This window comes from Calonectris borealis, chromosome 2 (assembly GCF_964195595.1).
Source record: "Calonectris borealis chromosome 2, bCalBor7.hap1.2, whole genome shotgun sequence".
NCBI lineage: Eukaryota > Metazoa > Chordata > Aves > Procellariiformes > Procellariidae > Calonectris > Calonectris borealis.
The window spans coordinates 28,822,837-28,840,978 of NC_134313.1; the positions used below are offsets into that span (position 1 = coordinate 28,822,837).

General features: G+C 40.1%; 1 protein-coding gene across 1 annotated transcript in view; it reads right to left on the reverse strand.

Annotated features, from left to right (window-relative positions):
- The window catches only part of NECAB1 (N-terminal EF-hand calcium binding protein 1), a 69,777-nt gene that overhangs the window by 33,998 nt on the left and 17,637 nt on the right, over positions 1 to 18,142 (reverse strand). The window contains exons 4-5 of the mRNA XM_075141513.1: positions 4,310 to 4,335; positions 1,791 to 1,888 (exon numbers count right to left, since the gene is read on the reverse strand). Coding sequence (XP_074997614.1) covers positions 1,791 to 1,888; positions 4,310 to 4,335 — 124 coding nt within the window. The remainder of the gene's footprint in view (positions 1 to 1,790; positions 1,889 to 4,309; positions 4,336 to 18,142) is intronic.

Genomic DNA, 18,142 nt, shown 5'->3' on the forward strand with positions numbered 1-18,142 from the left:
GGGTTCTTCAAGCAGACAAATGAAACACTTACTAATATTCCAGATTTTCTTATCCATTTTCTAGTCAGGCCAATGCTTATTTCTTACAACTCCTATTAGTCTACTGGGACTCCTCCTCTGTACTTAACTTTTGAAGTAATTCTTAAATGCCGTGTTCTATTTACTTACAGTAGTTATCAGATGACATGTCCTGCCCGTTAGCAGTAGTATATACACGGCTAATTTTTTTTTAAATCATGCATGGCTAGCATAAACTAATCTGTTGATTTTTAGTGCCCAGCCCAATGAGGCAGTGAGTCAGCACACATTCACTTCATTAGGAGTGGAAGATGCACAGCATGAACAGAGAGACATACGGCTTACTGGCTCAAGCGCTAAATAAATAAACTACACTTTCAGTTTTTTATTTTGGCAGTTCATGTAAAATGTATGAGTACTGCACTCTTGCAAACACCTGAATGCCAAAGATAACAGCGATAACAGCTTTGCTAGAGAAGCACAGCTTTCTCCCCACTGATCTCTCCATTGATTGACTGAAAAAATCAGGGTTTTTTTCCCCCTATAGGATCTCACGGAATACTTTTGGCTGAAATTTCTGTGGTTGATGGCTCACCTTCCAGTGAATAGCCTTGTGGTGTGGGTCTGGGGTTGGGTTTGGAGGATCTAGGTTCACTTCTTTCCCTGGTTTGTGCTTTCCCTTACCTTTTGAAGCTGTTCCACCTTGCACAGAATATAACTGTTCAGCCAGGGAAAAGGAGCATATTCCCCAATGTCTTGATGCACTTTTGATCAGACATCGAGCTGGGATGTGGTATGAACGAGCAGGTATGAACATAAGAGCAGGTATGACCATAATGAATTGAGTGCCAAGTGGATCGGCTGCCTAGCATGTCCTGCAGCACGGCTACATCCCCCGTCAGATGGACGGATGGAGAAACCCAGCTTCTCCTGAGAAACATCTCCTCCCTCCAGGGTGAATGCCTCCTCACTGCGCTGGTGGGCAACAGCCCTAACACCTCCTCTTTGCTGGCTCTGTGAGTGCTGTTTTTGTTTAAAATGCCTGAAATGGAAATGAAATCTTGTTCTCGGTCAGGATGTTTCACTCAGCCCAAATCTCTATGTCTTCTGTTGTTACTATCAGAAATATTTTCAAGTGATTTACATTGGCCAGTTGCATTTCGGGACTAAGTAGTTGGGACAGACAGCCGCTGCCTACAGGACAGTTTTATAAAAGTACTGGGGTTCAGCTTCAGGGAACACAGAGAGAGATATTACAGCCCTTTTTAATCTTTTTAAATTATTGTGGAATCTACGTTTAACAATACTCCCCAGTATGTCTCCAGATGACTCTTGCCTACATAATTTAATGGTAGTCATTAATATAGTTTAAGTCGTTAGCATCTTTTACTAACATGTTTTCTACTCCAAAAATGTGGATTATTTTTTCAAATTTGGACTATTTTCAAATGTTGATATGCTGATAATACTTACCCACATTTGGCATGGGACATGGAATCCTCTCTTGGTACGACAATATGAAGAACATTCTTCAGATCATTTGCAAAGACAATTTTGGTTATATCCAAACTGTAATACTTCGCAGACAGAGCTTTACAGCTTTGATACTCAACAATTTTGACAAGCCTTCTCCTACTGGACTTTTGCTACAAATGTATATGTGGAAGAACTTAAATATGAATTAGTAACTTTATCTAGATAAGAAAAATACTGGGTACGTGTTCAAATAAGCAAAATATAAATGTAAAGAAAATTTCACAGTTTTTACTTACTTTCTTTGTTTTGTCCATTGCCTTCAGTATAGTTATGTTTAAGTCTTCCAAGACAGATAGAACATTTTCATACTCTCCTAAGTGCTGGGAAAAATAGTCTAAAAGAAGAAGAAAACCCATGTCACCTATTAATGACCTGAAAAATCAGTATTTCATTAAATATCAATTTTATCAAGTCTGAATTCAGTTATGGTATTATTAACTATCTAAATATATAAAATGAACATGAGTTACAATGAAAGGGATGATTTTCTTTTTAAATTTTGTATTATTTCCCTCAAAATAATTCCCGGAGTACTTAAAATACCAAAATCAGTGTTTCAAAATGTTTTCTTTCAATAAATGAGTTGCCAAATTGACAAAAATTTAAAATATCAGTTTGAGAGCTGAAAGAGACCTACTTTCAAAATATCTACATTTTCCTTCTAAACTGTTTTTTCAGTTTAATAGTCTACTTTACAGTTACTAGCAGGAAATGATGTTTTCATGTGTATGTGCTAAATCTGATTATGTTGATACAAAAATGAATAACACTGATAAAGCCCTTCGAGGAGATAAGATCAAGTGGGGGCTGTTGTGAGTCAGGGTCAGCTGAGACCAGTTGTTTCTCTCTGAGAAGCGAAAAGACCATGAGTTGGCCAGATAAGCTTCTAGCCCAGGTACTGTGATTATATTTTCAACAAATATGATGCATGCAAAATGCTTTTAACAAAAATCGTGGAAATAATGTAAGTTGCAGGATGTCCTTGCGTAGCTGCTCAAAGCAAAGGACATTTTAACAGAAAGAGCTGATGTAGAATCAGGGGGCATTATTCAATCAGAAGGATTACAGCGAGAGGAGGAGGCAACCCTGGGAAATCATGACCCGAGTTCCCATTTGGTCAATGTGGCAAAATGCAACAGAGAAAGGCACAGGAAGGAAAAAGCGTGAAAAAGAAAAAGAAAATGATGTTAAAGCTAGAGTCTGTGTTAGACAAGGCATTTAGACATCAGATCACCTGAAAGAGCATGAAAAACAACATCTAAATGGCAGACAGGAAGAACAAGATTAGATAGGAGCTTTTTGAAATAATAAATAGCCATACTTTGAGGCTTTTAAGAGGTTAGTGTGAGCTTCTCAGGGGAGTCATGAAAACATAACGTTTCAGGAGCGCTGCGACATAACCTGGTATGGCTGAGAGGCTGAAAGAAATGATTCAGAATGAAAACGTATTGTGAATTAGCATCCTGGAAGTGATGCTTCATTTCCAAGGAGAACTGAGATAACTCGGAAAAAGCTGTAAAATCACTAGCTTAAACACCTGTTGAGTAAACTCAGTACTAGATTCACAGATGAGAAACACCCTAGTGGCAACCTATGAAAGATTTAAAAGGCAGCTGAAGCAGCCCATATTTAATCAAAACAGACAGTAAACAGAGCCAGTGGCAGGCTGAAATCCTCCTCAGCTCTCTGGCCAGCCTAAGGTGGCTGGTGGGGTCAGGTGCTGAGCAAATCTGTAAGCCTCCAGTGCTACATCAACAGCAGTACATCTCTTGTGGAACAAAACCCCCTCTCTTCCTTGGCCAGTTTTATATAATTTTGGCCAGATTCTCAACCAGCAGGAGTCGTCACAGCCCAATTCACTTCAGCTGAGCCTCTTGTCATATATTTATCAGCCATAGGCTGGGGTGCTTCTCAGTGGGTTCTTGGCTATGGGTAGAGTCATCTTGTGGGTGAGTAAATGAGCTGGCATTCAACTTGACAGGGTTTTCAGCTTTTATAGGTCTTCAACATTGTTGACCATTGAAAAATTTATCAGGCTACGATTTGCTGACATCTTTCCCTCAGAAATAGGCTGGTTTTGACAAGTATAACTGTTTTTTTGATATTTTGTAGGAGGACTTGCAGAATTTTTCTGTGAATTGCTTTCTGCTGCAAGCAGCATTCCTAAATCAGGTGCTGTAAGATCAGCTGGAGAGCAAGCAGAGTTTTGACAAAATGACTCACAGCCCAGAAATGTGTACCTAGGCCAAATTCTAGTCCTTGCAGGAGTGTTTTCATAATGAAGGATGATAGAACTCGTCAAACTGCTGTTCTCACTGGCTCAAGTTGAAGGAAAGTAATGAACTTTCCTCCAGTGGGGTACTAACATGACAATCTCTTTCAAAATTGCCAAAGCACTCACACCTCTGAAAGTGATGAACTAACTAGAAAAAATATCTCACATGAAAGGGAAATAAGATAAAAGGTCTATCTTTAGTCTAGATCTGTCTATCTTTACATCAGAACAGAACTTGAAGTTCAGACAATGTGAAGTATTGATTAGGAAAAATATTTTCAAAGTAATTTCTGCATGTAATGAATGACAGCCTGAAAGATTATAAACCATCTGCATTCTCCCAGGAGTTCTTTCAATGGAAATTATTTTCTGTTTGAGCTACAAAGATTAAACAGAAAAAAAATCGTATCACATGGTATGTTCACTTGCACAGGACTGCTGCAGGCGCAGATTATCTCCTTGCCGAAAAAAGGAACTTACTGCAGAGTTCTTCTGTGTCAAGATTGCTGGAAAGAGAAGAGGATAGAAGGTTAGTAATGTTTCTTGTTGGATTGGTAAATAGTAGGACTTGATATTGGCCTGACTGGGATATGAAGCCTCCCTGCCTGGGCTGTAGCAGATGTGCCTGGCCCTTGCTGGCCTTGCTCTGCTGCCTTAGGGAGGCTTGTCCTAAGCTGCAGGCTGTAGCTGTGCTGTAGCTGGCTGCAGGAGCAGCCTCCCTTCCTGGTAATGTTCCCACTGGCACCTTCCTACTCACTGGCAGCCCCCTCTGAAGTTCCTCACCTAGCCTTTGGGCATCATGGTGTAGAGTCACTGCTCCTCAGGCTTTACACTCTTGGTCCCAGTACTGGCAGAAACCCATCTAAACACCAGAAATTGTTTTTTTTTTTCCCCACACCTTTCTGCCTGTGCTTCTCTTCTATGGCTGTCATGCTGGACAGCGTGGCTCAGAGAGCTCGGCCCTCCATGCTAAATGAGGGGAAAACCCAACAGATTTCTCTGCTTGCAGTCTTCACCAGGCAGTAGTGCTCCACAGGAGAGACAGTACAGCAGGAGGATAAAACCAGACATAGCCCATCAGCACACATAGTTTCTAAGTCTTTTTGGCCACATAAAACTGTTTCACCAGTACTAACTTCAGCAAAATTAGTGATGTGAAAAGAATAGTTGTATTGCCATATTCCCATATAAATACATAAGCATATGCAAATATTCCATACAATTTAAACTGTTCATTTCAAATAGATTTCATCTTGATCAACTCTTAAGCAATATTTTCTCTCTGAGGCTTTAACTGTCAAAAGATAAACCATTTGACCTACAGCTCCATTCTGAAAGTTAGCATATTGACTTTCTTCCAAGGAGGAGAATTAAAGAAACTTAAAAGCATGAATGTCCTTTTTGAATCTTGCTGAGGGGTGAATATTGAACAGCTGATTGCACTTTGGATTTTTTCACTTATCTTTTTAATGGGCTTTTTTATTGACCTTTTAATAAAATGATGACACAGTATTATCTTAAAGTCACTTTCACCAATGCTAACTTCCATACATCTGGCTTCTATCTAATGAGAGAGAGAAACAGACAGAAATTGCATGATCCTGGGATGTCACAAACTTGCATACTCAGGGCTATAAAAACTTCTGAACACTTTTAATTGATGATGTAAATGAGATTTTCCCACAGCTTTTATTAACTAAAGGTGACCTGATCTGCATTTGAATGGACCAAGTTGGATGGCTGCAAATGGGTCTTGCACCTGATTTTTCCAATGACTTTGGTGGCAGGTATAATGAAATTCGTAGTAAGAATCAGTGCTGAAGGTGAGAAACTTAACTCTTAGGTCAACAGACTTTCAACCCTTGAATGCAAACTAAAACCCTGAAAGCTGGAAAGTTGCCTGAGTTGAAAAGTAGTGACAGAATATGATGATGTTAAATGACAGGAGTTTGTTGTTATGATGCCTACTCTTTGTTTATTGTCCCTGCATTTTTTGCCCCTTCACATCATCTGCCCTATTACCTTCTCTTTGTAAAAGACATTTCTGCATTTCTTAATGTACAGCTTGATAACTGTTTAAAACAGCCTTTCACATTGTTAGCCAGTCAAATTCATGCTCTCTTTTCAAATTTCATGTTAAAATCCATTCTGGTCCTTGTTCTTCTGCAGTATCCTCAGCAGTGTGGTAGCGATATAGTAAGGGAGTGGCTCAGAGGCTTTCAGTGTTGCTCTCATCAGAACATTGCTGTTAGTCCTATTGACAGAAGCGATGCAGCTGCAAATGGACTATGAGTAAAAATGGAAAAGTTTTTGGGTGCTGAATTCATTTTCAGTTAGAATTGGGCACCTGAATAACGAGAAAATTGTTGTCCAAAGTGATTTGTGCAGCAGCTTTCAGGAAGCCTGTGACAGAACATAGAAACGACATAAAGAGCGTGGATTTTAGTCTAGCATACTCATAGTATTTTCTTTATTATAAATACCCTCTGAGGCTCCATTGTTCCCAGCATCCTATTTGATGGGGATGCTTTCTAGGCAGGGAAACTATAATTTTGAGTCACAGATTATTTCATTCTCTCAGAAATAATAACATGCTGCTTCAAACAGTTGTGAACAAATGTAGAAATTCTTTTTCTGTATACAAACAATCTTTAGCTCCCTGGAGGATGCTACAGAAACAATTAAAGACGTTTGGAATATACTTAATAGTATAAGAGTGAGGTGCACACCAGAGGGCTGTTTCTGCAACTCAGTACTCAGGTTTATAGTGGGCAACTGTTCACCATTTCAGTGGGTACATATGCCAAGGATGCTTCTGCTTAGACCCATAATCTGGCAATGCTGAACATGTTATTTGCAATATTTGCTGGATGACTCACATGCAGCGGCCAGCACTCCACTCCTGATAAGCACCCAAAACATAGGGTGCAGCCAAATGCATTCATGTCATGTTGGCATGATCATTTTTTACACTTCTGCTCTCAATTTGCTTTCTGACTACTAAATGCAGTCCTTTTACACGTCTGACTTTGTCTAAAATGTTCTCCACCTAATAACATGAGCTATTTTTAAAGGACTATTACAAACACGTCACTGAGCAGTCCTGATCACTGCAAAGTTGATCATACCTGTTGCTCAGTGACAGAAACACAAGCAAATTCACTTGAACGAACTGTGGCAAAAGTGCCTATTTGTGGTACCTCTGGAAGTGGCCCAAAATGTAGGATTGCAAAGCAGCTGTGATCTTGTTCTGCCCACCACAGTCAGCTGTGCACTGGGGCCAGCCAGGAAGGAGGGAAGGTTAAAGCTATTCCACCCACCCACTGGTGTGAATCCACCGATCCGCAGCCCCGTGCACTGACCTGACACATACCATTCTCTGGGACAAAAGGCACCTCTAGGTACAGGTACCAGCAGAAGATCTGCATATATTCCCTGGACCACAAGAAGAGGCAATGACATCTCTTCAGTACAGGGATTATATATGAAGTATGGACTCTGGCATCGACAGCAGTTATTTTGTTGAGGAATCCAATACTATATGAAAGACTTCATGAACTAACTAATTGAGGAAATTCATTGCCATGACTATCAATCATAGCTGGAGAAGGATAACACTTTCTTCTTCAGATCTCTCTTCATTCTCAGATATGAGAAGGATTTATTTCAGAGGCTTGAACCAACTCTTTTTTGGGTCCCATTTGCACGTCTCTTTGCTAAATTTGGTTTTAGGGAGGAAAGTTTGAGGCTGGTATCTCCTATTGTTAAGTAGAAGCATATAATTTGTGACTGAAAAGAACTAAGTGTTACTTAGACTGTGCAAGGGTAACTGAATAGTCATGCATGGACAATCTCAGCCAAAAAGCTGTAAGCTCTTTGCAACAAGAAAGCCTGCATACCATCCCACTTCAAGTCAGCGAGATAAGTGCTCCAACACCACAGAGGGTGTTGTGCAAAGGAGTCTATTCTGCTTCACAGCTCCTTTGCAACAGCAAAGATCTCTTCACTCAGGTTTGTTCAAGGTTTCTTATCAGTGGAGGCAAAACTGCCTTTTGCCATCAGTAGGTTAAGGTGTTGGGACAAGCCCAGGCATTGGCTTCTTGCCACAGAAAAGGGAAAGGAGGAAGAAGGGGCAAAAGTGGGACAGAGCTCCGGGGCTGGTCCCTGGGGAGCCCTGAGGACACTGCTGCTCTTCAACCCAAAGGCTAGCTGGATTGTGCACCCTCTGGCCTTTCAAATGCAGCAGCCACCTTGGCTTTCAGGGCTCTGACGCAGGCAGTGGGGTCACAGCTGTTAATGTCCCAAATTGTGCCTCACTATATAATTCCCTAGCTTGCTTATGCTTAGCTCCAGGCCAAGTGATAACTTCAGAATCGTCACTTACTGCTCTGCGTGTGGCAGGACTAGAGGAGAGAATGAAGTTGTAGTGTTTTTTTTTTTTTTCCCCTTGACTAACTCATCTGGAAAAAAAAACCCAAAACCCTAATCCTTTGCATTAGGCAATGATTCACAGATGCAATGACTACATAGCTGGCTAGCCACCTTAACCATCCCAGCTATTACAGTCTCTGTGTTGCTAAAAGAGTCTTAGTACTATTAAAAGTTGTGGTGCATGCTAAAATCTGTAGAGAATTGTACAAGGGCTGCAGAGCTATGGTTTTTTAGCAGAGTCTGAATCACGCCAATCTAAACGAGGAGATGAGAGGCAACATCATGGTGGCTCTTTTGCCACAAGGAACAAACTTCAGAGTTTTCACCCTGTAGAAGATGATAATGTTCCAACTTCTGTTTTTGTCCCAAAATGTTTTTATTTTTTAAACTGAGATTAAATTCTTTATCGTTACACAAAATAAAATGTTTATTTTGGTTTATTAAACTCCTTGGAAATGCACATGTTAATAGAGCTACCAAAACTGCTGTGGTTCTCTGGGAAATCCAGATTATAGAAGGGACTAGGCCCTCAAAATACACCTATGATTAAGCAATGAGCTCACTGCTAGGAAGCCAATGTTATCTTCTGAAGAACTGAACTGAAATGAAACATTCTAGGTCAGCTCCATTTAGGTCAATGCAATTGAAACTACTCATTACCCTTTGATTTTCCTAGTGTGAGTGATTCTCTTTTTTTCTGCAGAAAGCTGGATTTCCCATTAAAAATAACCATTCATATGGAAAATTTCCAAGCAACTTTATTTGCAGCTTGTTGTCTGACCAGAGGATCTGTTAGCATCAGGACTGTGTAAATCATTCTCAGTGAACTTGTTTTGTTTAGTCACGAAATACTAAACTCTATAATCTGCTCATTCTGACCGGTATCTTGCCTTTTTCTCTGTATTTCATTTCCAAACCTATTTCTGTAGCTATTGTCTTGAAAAGTCTGAGAGTTAAAGCCAATAGCTGCAATTACGTCTCTTAAATAGTAGCAAACACACCTTTCTGATGTCAGTGCTGCACCATGTGCCTGAAATTCTTATTTAATCTGTATCTCATGCTGTTTTTAATAAATCTTTTTTCTCTCTCATTGTACTTAGAAGCTTATTATTTTTTTTTCTGTCTACTTGTATTGAACTGTGATAAATCAGCAATAGCATGAGACTAAAATATGCCTTCCAACTGAAAAAAAAGAAAACCATCCAAGGCACAGATAATTGCTATACTTAGACTACTGTTAAACTACTGAGGATTTGTCTGATTATTATCTTTACAACCAGAGTCTTGAAGGAAGCACTGTGGCCCCATATAACATGCATTTCATCTTAGTTTCAGTGCACGGTACTGGGCTGCAGGCTAATGCAGTCGTATGGTTCCCACGATTGCAAGGATAATGATAACCAACCTCTGCGCTCAGACATCAAATTGGCATCCTTTTGGAGTTTGCTATTTGGGCAGATGACCTCAGCATTTCTCTTTTGACCCAAGAGAGGAACTAGGGCTCTGCTAATGAAGACCTGGGCAGGTGGGAGGGAGGTGGATTCACTTTGGGGCTGAGTCCTAAATGTAGATGGCCGTATGTGCGCCGGGTGTCCAACCTCCCCTGCCAGGCAAAGGAGCCCCAGTGTATTCAATGGAGTTGGGTTTTCTTCAGTAGATCAGCTAGCAGGAGTGTGAGTAATTGGATATAATATAGGCATCTAGTGTTGTTTCAGATGCTCTAGCATTTCTCCCACCACCCATGTCCCAACTGCTTCTCCTGTGTCATCCTGTCCACCTTGGGCTGATGTCTCAGGTGGGAGCATCTTAAATGCCTTATGCCTGGGCAATAGTGCTGAAGCCTATGCGAGCAGAATTACTTCTTAGGTGCCAGTGACTTCATTGACCGTAAGGGAGCCTTAGACACCCTGCTGACACATACATGAGCAAGTGTAAATGTGTCTCCGTAGTGCCAAGTCCCATCCCTACATGTGCAGTACATGCAGCATGACAGACTCTCCCAAATGCCCAGCATAAGCTTGGTGCTGCAGGTGGCCAAGGCACTCAGGTCCTCACCAAACTCATCTCTGGCTTGTGTGTAATTTATCTTTAACTTGTGCCCCACACAAAGGCTTAATGGTACCTCCCTACCTTTGGGAGGTTGCCTATGCCCCAGGTCTGCCTCAATGGTTTTAGCATCCCTCCTACCTTGTAACTCAGGTCCTGGCTGAGGACTTAATTTTACCAATGAGAAAACCAAGTCTGATTCCCCACTGACTCATATGAGTCAGTAATCAGTGAAGCATTTATCGCACTATCTCTCCGGCAGTGCTGCAGACTGAATCCCCTTGAGATACTCTGCCTGTCTCTTCGTTTGTAACTTTGCCAAATCTTCTTGTTATCTTCTGACACCTTTCCCCTGAGGATGCCATTATGCAAAAACAATTTCCAAGAAAGTTATAAGTGGGGGGAGGGAAAGGAGAAGGATAAGAGTAAAAGGGAGGTTTATATTTGCAATGACTGCTAAAACCTATTCACTAAACCATTAACCATGTCAAGGATTCTTGCTCTGCTGAAACACGGGCTTGTCAGAGTTGACGTTAAAATTAAGCAGGGGCAGATTTACCAAGGAAATGAGCTGTAAAAGCATTCACCCCATAAGCCACAAATTTCAAACTTTTTCTGCATACTTCTCTCCATGTATAAAAAGACCTCTGCTGCTCGTACTTTTCTGTGCTTTCAGTACAGTTATTCAGGCAATAACACATGTAAACAAAACAGCTATTTCTGCAGAACTACCTCCTCTGAAGCTGAACTATGCTGCAATACTGTCTTGCACACAAGCTGTTTAGCATTCAGTAAAGGCAGATGTGAAGTCCAGGTAATGAAATCTATTAATTGTTTAGAGCATGCTAACCCCACAAGTTAGGGTTTTCTGAGTTGGGATAACTGGGAGCTTAAATAGCTTCTTCAGCAATATTACAATCCCCAAGCAGCTGCACTGAACATATGCACACATTGGATTTAGAAACCAGATGAGAGCTCATAAAAATGTTAAGTAGGAATGATGTAGTATGAGAATGATGTACGCATTACTAAAGTACTTAAAATATCAAGTTTACAATAAAAATACGACTTTTGTTCCTGATTAGATGCAAATATGGGAGGAAGAAGATTTTCATATTTGGATTTGGTGTATACATTATGATTTAGTGATTCAAAAGGGGCAAGAAATGAAATAGCAATGGAAATAACACCAAAAAATTCTTTGATATTTTTCAAGTGGGAACTCGGCAAAGCCAGTAACATTCCATGATTTTGTTCCTATTTAATCTGTAAAATACTCTTGTGCTCCAATCTGCTCCTAAAAATAGTTCTTAGGAGAATACGTTAAGAAAAACAATGCTTAAGGTTGCAAGACAACTCCACTCCTCTCTTCAGCCTTAAACTTCTCTGATATTGCCTTTGTAAAAGCCTGCAATTTTTGAAAACACAAAACATTTCTTGTAGTTAACATCACCAGCTCACTTCTATCTTCAGGTGGCTTTAGCATCAGTCCCTGATAACCTTTGCCTTGAGCTGTCTGTATTGATTTACACTCGTGCCATGATAGTGCAAATTGCCACACAACCAAAATGAGTGTTTCACGTTCACTTGATAGAGTTAATAACCAGGACGCTCCAAGACAGCAGAGCATGTGGGTCTTCAGCTTCACAATTACTTCAGCTATGACCTGCAGATCACGTCCTCTGTGAGCTGTGCGTTGTCACCCTCCTTGTCAGCCCTGGGAAAGACTTCTGGTGCCTTTCCAGCACCTGCATTTGCCTCCAACACCATTCCCATTGCTCCCATCAGCCCTGCAGAGCCTCACTGAACACTGTGTAGCTTGGAGCTGAGGTTGCGGCGGGAGAGAGGAATGAGGAACCACCCTGGGTTTCCTTCACCCTCACAAAACTCCTCCAAAACGGTTAACTCAGCTTTCAAGTAGAGAGCACTGAGTTTTTCTGAGGTCTCAGGACAATCACTGACAAGCTCCCAACTGTGACGTTACAGACATATAACATAGATGTCATGTCAAATATGTGTCAAATCAGGAGGCAAAGATAAGCTCTTCCTCTTGCTCCTTCCCTGCTCACAGCCATGCCCTCATGTTGGTCTAACTCGTACTGTGGTGGCCTGGTTCCTACTCAACATGCTGCGGGGATCTACCTTGGCCTCCTGATACCTTCAACAGAGCTTAAGATGTTGCCCAGATGCTTATAGTGTGCTTATTTCTGGGCTATCTGCAAAACACTTAAACCATTATGAATAAGGGGAGAAGGATCATTGTACAACTCTAGATTGAAGCTTAAGTCTTTAATAAATCACTGCTCTTGATTTCTTGCTGTCCTGGTTCTGGCTGGGACAGAGTTAACTTTCTTCCCAGTAGCTTGGGGGGGGTGCTGTGTTTTGGGTTTGGTGTGAATGGCCCATTGATGCTTTTTTGATGTTTGTTGATGGCCCACTGATGCCTTGGCTATTGCTGGGTGATGCTTGCACCGGGGGGGGGGGGGGGGGGGGTGGGGGTGGGGTGGGTGGGTGGGGAGAGGGGCACAGCCGGGGTGGTGGACCCAGCTGGCCAATTCTATACCACGTGACATCATGCTCAGTACAAAACCCGGGGGGGGGCCTCGCCCCCGTTCGTGACACGCGGTCGGTGAGCAGTTGCATTGTGCATCGTCTGCTTTGTATATTCTGTTATTGTTGTTGTTCTCATTGTTATTATTACTGTTCTACTTTATTTTATTTCAATTATTAAACTGTTTTTATCTCAACCCGGGAGTTTTCCTACTTGTGCCATCCCACCGGGGGGGGGAGTGAGTGAGCGGCTGCGTGGGGTTTATTTGCTGGCTGGGGTTAAACCACGACACTTGCCTAAACTTCAATTTTTTTTTAAGGGTTTTTAAGTACAAGACCTTGTGCTAATTACACGTCAGGAATGCTAGTTGTATGGCCTAATCAAAGCATTCTACTGTCTCTTTATGTAGCTTTTGAAGCACAGTTTCTCTGAATAATCAGAAGTTGTTTGTTTTACTGAAGAATGTTAAAATTAATTTAATGTATTAATTAATTCTTGGTATTATCTCCCTGCCTTCTTTAACAAACAGGAGACTGGCATTTACTGGGACACCACAGTGGCCCATTGGTCCAGTGTCCTCTTGTTTCTTTGTGGTCATAGGAGGCTTTTAAAAAAAAACCCAACTTATGTTAAGGCCTTGTGAACAGGTATGAGCTAGTCTGCCCATGGGGGGAATTTCTGTGTAACTCTGTGTATTTAGTAGTTGGCCTATAAACTAATTATTATAGTGGCTTATGGTTCAGTGGATGGAAGACCCCACCACAAATTTAATTGTTTACAATTTATCTTTTTGATTGCCAGTTCTTACAAATAAATTCTTGTATTAAAACACCTTCAAGAAAGGTAAAACATTGTAGCAGTACTAAAATATGGGAAAAAATAACTTCCTTTTTGCATGGACACACTACTTCACCTAATTTGTTTGTCTAGATAGTGATAGCATTATTATTAATCTGTATGTTGTACCTGGTATTTATTAACTTATACTTTTGTTTCTGGCTGTATCAAAAGGAAAAAGGAATGGAAGTTTAAAACACCAGGCAATCAATTTGTACAGCATGTCTTTACTGGTATTTATTTAATATTTAAAATGTTATAAAAAGGTAATGTAGATTTTATGAAATTGAAAGGAAAAAATAGCCAGTCTACACATAAGTACATTCATAAATTGCAAAATATATGTCCAAATGATGTACTGAGGAAAGATCCTTAGCAAATGCAAATCTGCAGTAAAAGCAATAATCTGCCCTGAATGAATAAGCTGTACTTTAGGGTCTAGACAAATTGTAAATATAAATTCATCCCGGCACAATGAACTCCTATTCAACCTGTCTCTTGGAAACCTTATGTGGTGGTAACTAATTCCTACGCATCTTTTTTCCTGGTGATTATGGTCACTGCAGTACCAATTGACTCTTCTTTTACTTTGTAAAAAGATAACGCCTGTCTACACCAAATAGCAAAGTGCAAAGATCATAGTTAGTTAGGCAGACACAACCTTAATTACTGTGAAGTTAAACCCCCTATTATTTGTTATCACATTGAAAATGGTAATTGCACATTTTAGCAGTCTTCCATAGCCTATCCGCTTTGTAACAGGTATGTTACATTAGCTTGGCTTGGTCTTTTTAAAAGTTAATAATTTCTAAATCTCTCTTCAACAAGACTGACATTAGGACCTGCGTAACAGGGGTTTTTAATACCTGGTTAATTTAGTTCCCTTAAAAGTGTTAAGCCTGTGTAAGTCTTTTGCGCTTTGAATATTTTTTTCAAAGATTGCTGCAGCAGAGCTGAGAAGGGAATTCAGATTTCCTGAGCTTGTGGCCCATGGATATCACCCCAAGGCCACCTCTCCTTTTTTATCTTCAGGCTTTGAAGTACAAAGACATACACACAGACAGTGAGGTTTTGAATGCTGGCAGAGCTAAAAGATTTAATGCAGGTGGAAACAACCCAAAGTCTGCTCTTGTGACAAGCTGGGTATGAAATCCTGAGATACTCCAAGAAATGACCTAGTTGATAATGACATGCTTCCCTAGCCATCTGTCCTAGGCATTTACGTGGAGCGTAAATCACCGCATAATCTCAATGCTTACGAAATATTTCTGGGAGAGGGAACTACAGTCTGCATTTTGTAAATAGAGAAGTGAAGCAGAGAGAAGAGAAATGATTTGCCCAGAGTTTGACAGAGTCTGTATTTTAACTGGATAAGAGAGACAAAATAATCTGTGCAAATCTTCTCCTACCAGATACAGAGTAGAATTTCTCACCCTCCCCTACTAAAAAACAGCCATAAACTATTTGGGAATTATAGGCACAAACCATGATTTTCGTTTCATTCCCTTGGGTAATGTGCAAGTGAAAACATCACAAAATAGGTGGTTTGGGGATTGTTTGATACGTACATGATTCTCCTAATGCTTACATTACAACACTTCCCAAGGTTCAATGAACATTTTGCTACTTTTCTTAGCCATCTGGTTAATTTGAGACATTTTACATAACCTGCCCTTTTCAGCAAATGCCAGTGGGTAAAGTTTTGCCTCCTTATTATAACTGCTTCATGTGATTTTTGCTGGAAAGCTATACTAACAAGGAATTTATATTATGTTGTCCAAGCTGTCTTCCTTTGCTACATCCATCTGATATTTGGCATGCTCCATCTTGCTGCCTGCCTGATGACAGGGTTATCAAAAGCTTTCAAAGGTGCTAAGGGAAAGCCTTTAAAATGTATTTCCCTCTGTTAAAAAGAAAGATCAAGCGGTGTAGAATACTTTTCAGCTGTAAAGTCAGGCACTAAGCCTTTTATCAGTCAAAGACTTCGTGAAAAAACATACTCAGAAAGCTTCTTGTTGCTGTTTTAAATCTAAGCTTTAAGCATGTTTTCTTATTATCTATATCTAGATTCTACCCTACAACAAACCAGCCAATAGAAAGCACCCTTTGTTCTGGTTGGAAAAGGTAATTTAGTAGGTTTTCTCAGTCTTCCACCTCTTCAATTCCCTGAAATACATGAAAATATGATCCTTCACGGTACGTATTCTCTGTGACTTTTGTGCCCTGCTTTTTGCCAGGCTTTTCCTGAACAGTGAGAATGATCTCTCTCTCTCTCTGTGTGCCAGTTTCATTATCTGTTCTCAGCTAATAACTGTAGCATTCGACAAAGTCACACCTATTCTTCAGGTATGCCTATCTCCCAAGAGGAAAAATGTAATGTTATTCTTACTTTTTCTACATATTTTTCAGGTCCAGATATTCTCTGCTAAAGAGAAAAAGGTTTACAAATAATAAAAAATTTACAAATAAAAATATTTTGCAAATTAAAAAAAGCTTTACAAGTAAAAAGAAAGGAAAAATATATGTAGAACATCTATCTTTTTTCTTAGAAATCTTACATAGTCATTGAGAATATTTGCCCTTATCAGGATGCTCATGAGGAAGTCCAAAGCTGTATAAATGAGTCTTTGGCTCTAAAACGAGTCTTTGACTCTGGGTTAAAAATTTACATGAAGGCCCTTAATCTGCTAAGCAAATTCCCATGGTGTTCTAAGAAGCATGTGATTAATTTTGCTAGGATTAGGTAGACTGCATGCATTGTATTTGTTGAAGATCATATTTGTTTCTCAGTCTTTGCCACTGATTTTAAGAAACCTGAGGAAATTAAAATATTACACTTATTTCTTCTGCACACAGTACCTATTTATTTAGCAGTATTTCTGCAACTTTCTGCGTTGAATTTATAGCATGTAAGTACTTTTGACAAATTAGGGAAATATGGGAAATTAGGGAAATGATGACAGCCTTCTCTTCTTTTCTTATGATAAAACATAACCTGTTTATATTGCTGCTTCTCCTGTGTTGTCTGTTAAGGAGAACGATACCTTTGGGAAACCTGTTTCTTTGTCTTTGTTGCATCCTAGTACCAAAAGTCTTCAACACTGGATGGTTTACTGGATGCTTTAGGATGGCCTTGGGATTAGGAGTCCAGTTCCATACTTCCATTTTGTGCTAGCTTAAATCTAATAATTCTGGGGAGGTTATGCCTGATTTACAGAAACATAAGTGAGATCAGAGCTAAAAAACAAATCCACAGAGTTATTTAGGCATTTACTCCTAGGGGATATATTCCTCTGTTTATATGAATTAGGTGCCTTTGTTTATATGAATTAGGCATTTCATGGCTCCATATAATCACACAGACAGTACTGCTCACGAACAGTACTTCATACATGTTTATAAAAAAGCAACCAAGCTCTTAAGACACCAAAGAAATGTGGTTCTGCATGTAGACTGTATATTTAAATGGCTTGAAAGAAGGAACACTTTGAATAGCTAATACCTGAATTCATTTAACTATTGATTTTTTACAAGAAATATTTGTATATTGGCTAATGAAAACCTAGAATCTTTTTTAAAATTTTGATGTTTATCTTCCTGGAAGTTGTTCATAAAAGATCATAAATTGAGATACATGTTCCTTAGCATACACTTGTACAATATTGATCAGATTTCAGACTTCAGTTGATTTCTCTCTTCATACTTTCTGGAAAAGGTGAAGTGTTTAATAATTCCATCTAGACTGGAGGGAGGCAAAATTTGTAAGGAGAGAGAAGATACTCATTAGACTAGCTCATAATGGTGGAAAAAATGAACAAGCTTCCAAGCACACAAGGCCTTCAATGAGGTTTCTTCAGAAGAATGAGCTTTAAGATGGTTCCCAAAAAAGCCCTCAGCTGGACTTCCAGGCTGCAAGGGTATTTGACATGTCAATGGCCAGCATCACGCCTGGTCATTGACAGGCCACCAGGGTGACGGGCCTGGGCTCGGCTCAGCATTTGGGGCTCGTGATACACAACTGTCATGGCAATTGGGTGTTTGCGGAGGAGGACTGGCAGAAGCTGAGAAAGAGGGGAACAAGGAGGGGCGCGATGCTGTGACACAGACATCCAAAGGGGAAAAAGCCATACGAGAGTCACTGTCAGGAAGAACTGGCCAAAGGGAAAGGCCTGTCTGGAGCTACCTGGGGTAATGTGCAAGTCCTCAAGTATTAAGGTGATTGCCAAATTCATGTGTCTGAGGAACAAGGCTACTAATATTTCACTGTGAGTTAGTGTCTGGATGTTTACGAAGTAGATGAATTACGAAATCATAGCCTGTTGGTTTTGTTTCCCTGTGGAAGGTAAAAAACCCAAAGACACAGTGGAGTTTGGCATTGGATGAGATAAGGTCCTGTTACACTGCTCCTACCTTTTCTTACAGTAAACATAGGAAGCAGGGCTGTGATA